This window comes from Coffea arabica, chromosome 6c, assembly GCF_036785885.1.
Source record: "Coffea arabica cultivar ET-39 chromosome 6c, Coffea Arabica ET-39 HiFi, whole genome shotgun sequence".
Classification (NCBI taxonomy): Eukaryota; Viridiplantae; Streptophyta; class Magnoliopsida; order Gentianales; family Rubiaceae; genus Coffea; species Coffea arabica.
In genome coordinates this window covers 6,664,344-6,675,465 of record NC_092320.1, presented here as the reverse complement: position 1 = coordinate 6,675,465, position 11,122 = coordinate 6,664,344, and the positions used below count along the sequence as shown (strand labels likewise).

General features: G+C 39.7%; 1 protein-coding gene across 1 annotated transcript; it reads left to right on the top strand.

The window, feature by feature from the left end:
* Nucleotides 1–8,194: 8,194 nt before the first annotated feature.
* On the top strand, nucleotides 8,195–10,271 carry LOC140008377 (strigolactones hydrolase CXE15-like). Its single transcript, XM_072052463.1, has 2 exons — nucleotides 8,195–8,969; nucleotides 9,730–10,271. The coding sequence occupies exons 1-2, from the start codon at nucleotides 8,302–8,304 to the stop codon at nucleotides 10,037–10,039; spliced, it is 978 nt and encodes a 325-aa protein (XP_071908564.1). The 5' UTR covers nucleotides 8,195–8,301; the 3' UTR covers nucleotides 10,040–10,271.
* The last annotated feature ends 851 nt before the right edge of the window (nucleotides 10,272–11,122 follow it).

Below are 11,122 nucleotides of genomic sequence, written 5' to 3'. Positions count from 1 at the left end.
TTTAGATTGAGACTAACGTGCATTAAGAATAGTTTACATCAAAAGAAAAATGTACGACTCTGCGTTTTACTAATGCGCATTGGACAGTTGTACAATTGACCTACGAGACTGAATGATACAAATTCAGAAGAAATGCAGCTGGATTGAGTATTAGTAGTATTAGGGATACCTAGTACGCCATCCATCATGAAGGAAATGCAGCTGGATTGAAACATAATTTGAAGACGATTTCCTACGTATCCCATCCCATCGCAATTAAGTACAAGACCATTTCATTACTTATGCTCTATTAGTGGCAATGCATGAAAGCTTTCTCTAATAAAAGGTTTAGGAGGTGATCTTGTCCCCTTTCTAACGAAAAATTTTATAAGCATTCAGCAACATGTGATTGAAACGACAGAAATAAACTAAAGGATTACCACCTCCTTGATACGAAAGATTGTCATTTTTATGTCTATTGTTTTTCTTGTGAAAAATCTTGTACTAAGCATTGAATTTATAAAAACAAACTAAAGAATGATTCATCTTCTTAATTTTAAAGATTATTATATTTGTGTCATTTTATCATTTAGGAATATCGTGATTTGTAGTCGGCGAACTCCCTTTCTTATACTCCATTTGTATGTATCCTCCAAAACCGTGGATTCGGGCGCTGACTAGAAAATTTGAAGCTGACCATCAAATGATGGAGATTTGTAAAATTCAAACCAGAAGGACAAGACATGTCAGCCGGGTATAAACTTGTAACGCGGTAAATGGTCGAGCGGAAGCTGGGTCAATCCCAATAAAAAATCCCCAGTTAGTGTGACTACTCCCGTGATGATGCATGCTTTTTCTATTTCAATCTCCTTTACTTTATTTTGGGCTTTTTCTATTGGATGTGTATTAATTTCTGGTACTCAATGTATTAGCTGCATTAGTCTAAGCACATAAACACTTATTTGACTCTTGTCCTAAGACCAAGCTATCTACGCATTCCTAGCAAGGGGCAAAAACTTTTTCGAACCAATTGTGATCATGATTTGTCCACTGCAACCTGAGTATGTTTCGAAATCGTTCGAATTGAGCTTAGCTCGTGTAGAGTTATATTTTAGCCATTGGAAAAATTGGAATAGAAGTATCGCTGCCCTGCTGTAGACCCATGCAATAGTTTCCAAAACTCTCTGATTCTCACGTCTCAAACCCGGTCATGTGTTCCTACTCTTTTAATACTTAGCCGGTTTAACTTGCACCCCTCCCCCCCCCCTTTTTTTTTTTTTTTTTTTTTTGGTTGGGGGGGGGGGGTGGGCACAGGTGTTTTAACTGCTTGTCCGATATGGAGAGAGATTTGCAGAAGTTGTGAATATGGATAAGGTTTGCTGAAATTCCGATAGAACATTGGTGTATGAACAACATTACCTGCTCAGAAGTTGTGAGCAGTGACCAAGTTCATGTAATTTTCGATACCACATAAACTCCTGCTGCTGCCAGTTTAGTTTGATAATGTCACGTTTGCAGAGACATTTGCAGAAGCGAGGCAATACCAGTAGTCATTCGAAAGTGAAAAAACAAGAATGAAGGAAAGAAAAATAATTGATGGAATGGTAGTGATTTTTAGTGTTAGTACCATGGTTCGAAGACTCGGCCGAGACCAAGAAGACTCGCCGAGTCGTCTCGGTTTCGGCCTTCGCCGATACGATACTGCAATGAAACGATACCCAAATATTCAACTCGCTAAGACGTCATCGTGAAGGGTTGAAACGGCCGAGTCACACCGAATCACTCCGAGTCATCCCGAGTCAACTCGAATTTTTATTATTTTTACTAAATTTTTAATTATTTTTGTTTATCATTTTTTTAATAATTTTTAGAGTATTAAATATTTCAAAAATTCGCGTCTCACCGAGACCGTGACCGATATATCGAGATCGATATGGAATGGTTCAGGCCGCGATCTCAACTGCAACCGCGACTTTGAACCATGGTTAGTACTTAAGTAGGCTGAGTCGGCACTCGACAGGGGGATTATCCGCTGTAAATTGTCCTTGGCGTACAAATTGGCAGGTTCACCCCGCCCCCGCCCCTTCCTCTTCCTACTTCCACTCTTTTGGATCTCCTGCCTATATATATGGCTCATTTTTTAGTATTTTCTAATTTCAATAATTGTTTCAAAATTTTTAGAAACTTTCATGTGTTATAATACACGTATCACCCAATATGCCGCAACGAATGTGGAACAATCAAAACCGCGACGCGATCACGACCCGCGATGGTGAACCGTGGGTTCAGCCAATCTCAGAGAGTCCTCCTGGTCATGATGCGCGGTTGCATGATCAGGAGGTTGACTTTGACCGGGTTTATATAATTGGCGACCCATCCGGTGGCAAAATGGCTGACCATTTGGCCGTTCAGCTGAAGCCCGGTTCGCCCGGAGTTAGCCCCGGTTCGTGTATGAGGTTACGTGCTCATATCTCCATTCTTTGGTGGAACGATGAGAACCAAGTCTGAACTGAAGTAGAGTGGCTTCCTGAACCACTACTAGATTTGGACGGGTATAATGTCCATAAACCAAAAATTATGCTTTTCTTTGCCGCTCCTTCAATTGAAACTTCATCAGTTTCAGCAGGAAGCATTTGTTTCGCACTGATCATGCAAATTTTTGCAACCTGTTTACTTTTAGTATTAATAAGCATTAGGATTAGCTAAATTTAAAATCATCATGTCCTTTTTCAAGTGAATGAATGTACATGTCATATATTTTAGATGAGTATCATGAAAATTTGGGAGAGAATCTATAGAAGAAAAGTCAAATTTTTTGTTAGTTTAGTTGAATTGTAAGCAATAGCTCGTATAATGGTACAAGTTACACGAAAAAAAAAAAAGAAAAAAGAAAAAAGAAGAAGCTGAACACTAATATTACTTGCTAATTCAGATGGGATTCGAATTGAAACCAGAAAGTACAAAATTTTATGGGGTCCAACCTTCATTTTTCAAAGGAAGGAAATTGCAGAACCAAGATGCTAATTGTAAGCTGAATCTCAGAGCTATTAATCCTTTAGCTTGTGCGAGAAACCAAATTTAGCTTACCACTAGACTGTAATTAAGAGTAACGCCGCCGCCGCCGCCGCCACCACCACATGTTTTGGAAAAGGTGGATCCAAATCCATCATAGTCAGGAAAATATTCATTCAATTTTATTTAGTAGCAGTACAAGGTTGAGTGGCATCAGTAGCACACGACGAGGTAGCAGTCACTACTATTTCACATGTAGTGTCAATTATATATTCCAACAACAAAATTATGACGTCATACTTATCCCATGGACTTTTGCGAATGGATAGAAGTAGGCTCTACAGTTTTATCAGATACAGGATAATTTTGCGCTTATAATAAGATCAAATTAATTAAGCATTAATTTACACCACGTGAGTGTTGCTGGTTGACTAAGCTGTCCGTCCCACATGCATGGTCATTAAGGATAGGATTGTTTACTTTTTCGGCTTTATTTCTTGTATCTTGGAAATGCCTAAATAAGCGCTTTTTTTTTTTTCGATCCGGAGAGTATCCTAGAATCATTTAGATTAATCCCTCAAATTGGACAAAACTCGCTCCAAAGGTGTCCAATAACAATAGCAAGTGGGAGTCGAATTTAAAATTTTGCTGTAAAGACAGACGAAAATTTTGCTGTAAAATTTTGCTGTGGATTATCGAACCCTTTCAGCAGAAATCTCGAAGCAGTGATGATCGACCCAATATTGGTCATTGCCGGAGGAATTGAGCTATACAAAGAGACAGGGTTGAGAATTACGCAAACAGGTTGAAAGAAGCGGGGAAGAAAGTTTTACGATGATGTTAATGTAGAGTTCCTTCCTAAACGACCCTCTGCTTAATCATTTTATTTCTCTGTGCTGCTTTTCGAAGATTTTTCTTGATAACTTGTCCTTACAACGTGACAGAGGCGAAAGGGTCGCAGATGCCTAGTCTGGCTTTCGTCATTGATGACGATTACGAAACTACTCTTTAGTCTTTACGGAGACTGCCCAAACTAACGTCCAAGCGTGTATAAATCTATTAATCTTTTATATGAATGCGACGTGTTTCAATCTACTGCTCGTTAAAGAGTAGTAGTATTTGTGAAGCCGACACTTTGGATCCGACAGGGACGGTCACTATCTCTCATTCACATGGAGTATCAATTTTTTGCAAAAAAAAAAAAAAAAGGAATTATGTACATGTACTTTTATCGGTGCATATTTAGCTTAATTTTATGAATTCTTATATTTATACTTATAATGACTCGGACATGTTATGATTTTCAATCGTATTTTTTGAAGTAAACTCTTTAAGTAAATGGAGTATTTGTTTGAAAATCTCGAATCATTTGCAAGTGGCATATTAGAACTTCCAAAATTAAATAAATTGTAAAGAACCGCGGGGGCTTGAAGACAATGCTAAGACGAAAAAAAAGCAAAAAAAAAAAAAATGATGTAGCGTGAGAAAAAGAAATTCAAGAAAAGTAGGGGAAGGGTTGGAGGGGTTCAGTGGCCACCACCTGCTTGGTGGGGTCGAACCCTTGCCTCCCACCAAAAATGTCACATTTCTGTGACTTGTTTTCAAAAAATTCAGGCGGGTGTGCTGTGCACCCGTCTGGTCCGGTGGTGGTTCAGTCCCCTCCGACTTATCCCTGGACCTCCTTAGGCTCACCCTTTTTCCCTTAGTGTAAGATAGATTAGATTTATCATCTCCAGAAAAAAAAAAAAAAAAAAAAAGGTTGGAGGGTGGGTTGGGTAGGATAGAAAGGAGGACATAAGGAGAAAGACTCAATTCAATATCTTCTACTTACGAAAAAAAAAAAAAAAAAGAGTCAAAAAATATTGCATGTCTAAACTTCTTTCTTATTTTTTGGTCGGTAAAAGAAGATGAAATAGAATTATAATTAGTTAGGCAATTGGAGGCTACACCAAAAAGGCCACCAATTTTTTGAGTTGCTTTGTTTTGGTGTATGTTCCAGTTTCTTCGCCGTCAAAAAACTGTGATTGGCATGAAAATTTCACACCGTTTGATGCGAAACCGGAGGGTGGAGTGGAAGGATCAGCTCTTTTACAAGTTGAATGGAGCCAGAAGGGTTGACCAACTCCAAATTAAGAAACAGGGAAGAAGCCGGGGGAGCAATAGAGTGTAAGTTTCTAACATTAGAATTTTGTTGTTTCTTTGGCGGACAAAGATGCCGGAGGAAGTATACGAGGTTACAGTCATTATCAGTATCCAGTTAGAGATCTAAAATCCTCTAATCTCCGACACTAGTTCAGTCCTTGATTAATCCACCCAGACCAATATCTAAACAGTCAAAAGGCGCTTGGCTTATCTTCTTGGTGTTCTTCACTTTTTTCCACTTTGTTTGTTGTTGTTGTTGTTTACAATGAAATAAGGTTCGGACCATTTCTGTGCTGACACTGGTTAGCAAGCCTTAACATGGACACAGATACTGCTGTCCTCTACTCAGAGCTACCAGATGACCTCAGAGGGCTGATTGGAAATGATATTATGGGGTAGACCACCCCAAGTATGTTTTAGCCTCCCCAAGAACCATAAATAAGTAAATAAATAAGGTAATCCAACAGCTCCTGCGCGGCAGCAAGCTGCAGTTTTAGCGAGCAGATTCAGGGCAACAATGAAACAAGAGAATTAAAATAGGCCTGCAATCTGAAGTCTGCAGGCAAGGTCGAGCACTCCCCGATCGACATTCTACTATTTAGGCATCCCCGTGAAGTGGGTTGCTGAGAGAGACAGAATACATGTATCATCAATTTGTCAAAATGCACATTTTTTTTTGGGTGGGGGTACAATTTTGTCTTATTGCTAAAAGGCAAAATCACGGACTATTCAGTCCCATCCGGCGGTCGGCCGTGCGAGGCTTTTGTTTGATGCTTAATATTCCTTTTGCAGTCTGCGGATTGCAGATGGTGGTGCATAGAGCATTGACAGCGACTCAAAAGAGTGTTTGAAAATCATTATTCATGTCCAAGCTATGGTCTGTGGTTAGCAGCGTTCAATGCGTAATAATGATGTTTGAAATAAGGAGAGAAATATCTCTACGGAGGTGGTTCGACTGTTGCAGTACTGCAACTGTTGTCAATTAAGCAAATCGATAGGGTCGCGATTTTCGGCGCCTAATTAGTAAAGTTCTTGGAAATGAGCAACTGGTTCTGGTTCATTCAAGCAAAGCTGTCTACTGATTAAACTTGAAAAGGTTCTCAGCCACCCCTAGTAGAGGAAGGATAGGTTGAAGGAGAATAAGGGAGCAGGGGCTGGAACAGTGGTTGTCTCGTTCCGAAGGTTTACGGTCATGATTAGGTGAAAAAAATTTGTACGGCTCAGATCACTCATTGTAACTCGATTTTCACGCCGTGTGAAACCCACAAAAATGTTGTTCTAGTATTACTAGCTGTTGTTTTATTGTTACGCCTTGTACAGATAATGTTACACCGTATGCAAATGGTGTTACACCTTCCGGAACGGTTGCTCTGACAACCGTTCCAGCCCCGGAATAAGGGATGCATGGAATAAATGGCGTAACAATTCCACGAAATTTCCGTAATTTCCTCCTCCATATTCTTATCTCGTGCGTACACATGATCTTCTTGTCCTCAGTACAGGAAAAAGGGTGATTCTTGAATCTTGCAGTCGGAATTGGTCCCAAAAGAAGATGCAGAAAAAAATGAGGGAGAGAGAGAATACGTAGAAGATTCCAACAAGTAAATAATCTAGAGTCACTCTGAATGTCGAATCAAGTAGGAGCTGGCAGGCATTCGGGCAACTTGTACCGTAGCTTTATTAAAATCCATTGGACTTGGAGTGAAAGCTTCTTCGTAAAAGATGATTCTACTTCCCGGCTGGAGGGTACGTACGTATTCATCGCCCAATGAACAAACTTTCCAAAAACGAAATTTCATACAGTACTCATAAAACAAACGGTCCATTATGTTTCCAATTTTGACCTAGCTAAAACAAGCAATTTCCAGCGACTAAAAAAATTACCAACACTGAAAGTCTCGTGGATGGATCGGATGTTAATCAACTGATGAAGCAATATCTGCCCTGTGTTTCAATTGGTAGAGCTTTCAAGAAAATCATTTATTCAGTAATTTGATTTGCCTTAATTCGATTAAAATAAAAAGTTATTAAGGATCAAAATTTGTTTTCCTTCAAACTATGAACACTAGAATGATGCAGTGTCTCCAAACTGTGTATGGACCAAATTTCCCAGGAAAAATTTTTATAGCCAAAACGTCCTCAAACCCCACAGGGGAAGTACATGCGAGGGTTCGAAAGTTTTGCTCTTGCTTTTATCTAGTAACATGGATGATCTTTTGTCATGAAAATTTGCAAGACAGTGATAATAATGTGTACTTAGCTAGAAGTGATGACGATATATAATGGTCAGAAATTCTTAAAAGTTACACACACACACATATATATATATATATATATATGTGCTACTACATGCATGTCTTAATTCGACAGATTAATTTAGTGCATGGTGGCAGCGTTTATTTAAATATGCCTACAAACCGAGTCAATGAATGTGAAGATAGTTGTTGCATATCAGTCTGAGATCCAACAATTTATCGAACTTTGCAAATTGGTTGATAGGGTTTCATACAGGTTTTGTTTGCCTGGCGAAAACGATATACTGTAAATGACTTCAAGCACATATTGTCAAATTAATTCATTCAACTACCGTGCAACATCAGATTATTCTGCCAAAAAAAAAAAATGGTTTACTTAAGAGCAATAGGACAGCTTGCGCAACTATTTTTTATCGTGGAAGTGTCTAAATGCAAAGCTAATGATTGCATGGAATAGTACAATAGAATTAAATTAGGAAAGTGTTTAAATCCAAAATTAAGTGGTAATAATTACGGGCACATTAATCTAAAGATTTTTGTAATGGGCAATATGTACTTGTTCAGCAGAGTTAAATCACACCCAACCTAACGCCTATCCATTGTGGGGTTAGCATCATATCTTGCCATCTTAACATATATCCTTCCATTTGCTGCGATCCATGGTCACATGCAGGGAAGGGATATGTGTTTCGTCATCTATGTATTGTAGCATTGGACTTCTCCAATTTAAATTACACAAATGTCCTTTAAGTACAATATCTGTACCTTCCTCATCCTTTCCAGTCCTTTCCCTCTGGCTTATATTATAGGTCAGGCTCCTCTCCTGCTTTGCTTCATTTCTCTCCATCTTCACGATAAAACGCTCCGGGTCCAACAGCACCATCAGAACACGCGCGCACATTCTCGATCGAAAATGGGTTCTCTTCCCCACATCGTGGAAGACCTTGAAGGCGTTGTACAGCTCTACAGTGACGGTTCCGTTTTCCGGGCTAATGACGTAGACTTCAATATCCCAATTCACGACGACAGTTCTATTGTCTGGAGAGATTGCCAATTTGACAACCAAAACCACCTCTATCTCCGCCTCTATAAGCCTGTAAACGCATCCACAAAACTGCCCGTAGTATATTTCTTTCACGGCGGCGGGTTCTGTGTTGGCTCGCGTACTTGGCCTAACAACCATAACGCCTGCCTACGCCTAGCTTCGGGGCTACAAGCCTTAGTGGTCGCACCAGACTACAGGTTAGCCCCGGAGCATAGGCTCCCGGCAGCAGTGGACGATGCACTGACTTCTCTCAAATGGCTTCAAGCTCGGGCAACTGCAGATGGTGCTCCTGCTCAAGATACATGGTTGCATGATCAGGCGGTTGATTTTGACCGGGTTTATATAATGGGCGACTCATCCGGTGGCAACATGGCTCACCATTTAGCCGTCCAGCTGGGGCCCGGCTCGCCGGAGTTGGCCCCGGTTCACATACGTGGTTATGTGCTGATGGCACCATTTTTTGGTGGCACGGTGAGGACCAAGTCCGAAGCAGAGGGGATGCCTGAACCAATCCTGAACGTGGAGATTCTTGACAGGTACGCTTAAATGGTTAATTAACTTCAATTTCAACATTGGCCCTGATTAATTAATGCTCAACAGCGTATGCAAGCAAATACTATAGCAGCATCATAATTAAGGTTATAGCAGTAGTAGTTAGAACCTAGTCCTGCGTTGTGGGAAACAAGTTTGAATGCACGTAATTTCATCCAATTTCCGCAATCTATTTATTCAAAGTCGTCATAGAGTAGCTGACCCAAGTGCAGTCTTCACAACTTCGTGTACTTGTTTTTTGCGAGAGGTATTATATATGCAAATTTTTAGAGGTTTTCTAGTGCAGGTACGCACAGTCCTGCGTTGATTGATAGTGGTGGATCCGAAACCATCACCACCGTCACGTACCATGTCTGCCACAGTTCCACACACGGGCAGATGAAATCACTTCCCCCTAAAATTAATTACTACTCCTAATAATCTGATAACCTTATCCTTATCCACCCGAATAATACTACTACTACTACTATATTAGCAATTACATCAGAAGTCAAGTCGTTGGAAATATCACACAAGGAAGTGCGGTCTGCATAGGAACTAGAATAATTAATTAATTAACTAATACTATCAAATCAAAGTTAATGCATGGTTGAGTAAGCTATGCATGCCAAGCTTGTTTATTTAAGAAATTAAGTAACAGATTTACTTCTCCTGCTAGCTAGATAGTGGTTGGAGCAGTATTCTTTTTCATGCTCGACTGGATCAGATTACGTGTTTTATGATCTGATTGAAATCCCACGACAGATTTTGGAGGCTATCGTTGCCACCAGGGAAAAACGCAGACCATCCGCTGGCCAACCCCTTCAGCCCTTTTAGCAAAAAGAATCTTGAATCGGTGATGTTTGACCCAGTGTTGGTGATCGCCGGAGAAATTGAGCTGCTAAGAGATAGAGTGGAGGACTACGCAAGACGGTTGAAGGAAGCCGGGAAGAAAGTCGAGTATGTGGAGTTTGAAGGGAAGTATCATGGCTTTTTCAATAATGACCCGTATTCTGAATTGGGGGACAGAGTTTTACAGGAGATAAAAGACTGGATGTCCAAAATTTCGGGTTGATGAATTGTGTCCCATATTGCTTTGTCTCCATTTGTTTTCTCGCATATATTCATGCTTTGTTTACTGGAAAAATCCCAAGGTTGCGAGTCACAGATAGAGGGGTTCGATGTAAGAAATTAAGGAAGCTGGTTGTGTTTCTATTTGGAGCAGTGTACCAGATATTGTGGCTTTTCTTGTTGCTTAAATTTGTGATTTAAATTTTAAAAAAAAATAATTTGTTTTTTTTTTTTTAGGCTATCCGAGTGGCAATTCTCAAATGAGTTCTCATTTTGGAAGTCCAATTCGATTCCGGCAAAATGGTTGTGTTTACATTTTTGTTCCGTCAGACCGCGGGTGTTTCAACAAAGTTTCTCATTTCCCATTTACCTAACTTAATTTTTTGACTGGTTTTGGTTAGCTTAATTAGGAGTTGAGCTCAGTAATACAAGTTCTAAATCAAGGAAACAGCATCAAATAAACATTGCAACTACATCATCATAAAGTGATTAATACCCAACACGTACGTACCGCTGCTACTCCACGATAACCCTTTTGCCTGGGAACATCTCCGCGAAAGTGTTATAAAGCAACCTTTTCCGATGATGTAATGAAGGGAAACGAACATGAACGAGAATAAAATTGCAAATAAATAAGAGGATAAAAACATGGGGACGGAGCCTCACAAGTTCTATACCAAACCAATTTGTCCTTAGGGTGTGAATAAGTTTAGATAAAATGTAAACCAAGTATAAGACGTCGGAAACAAATTTTAAAATGATCATTAATTTACTCTGAAATGGACTAGTGAGATCCAGAATCCAAAAAAAAAAAAAACTTCATATGTTTTTTTGTTTCCCTGGTTTGATACTAAACCATGCTAAGTCAACAGTGTTCCCAAACAAAAACTCATACTGGAAAGGCAAATATTTACGTTACCGCACATAGTGAGAGTGGAGGACTCTGAGCCAATTCTCCGTAAATAAATAGTACAGTGATGGTTCCATTTCCCGCCTCAAAGACGTAAATTTCAATTGTCCTGTCCATGACAACCGCTCCGTGGTTGAAAACACTGTCAATTGAACCATAGACAGACCTCCATCTCCG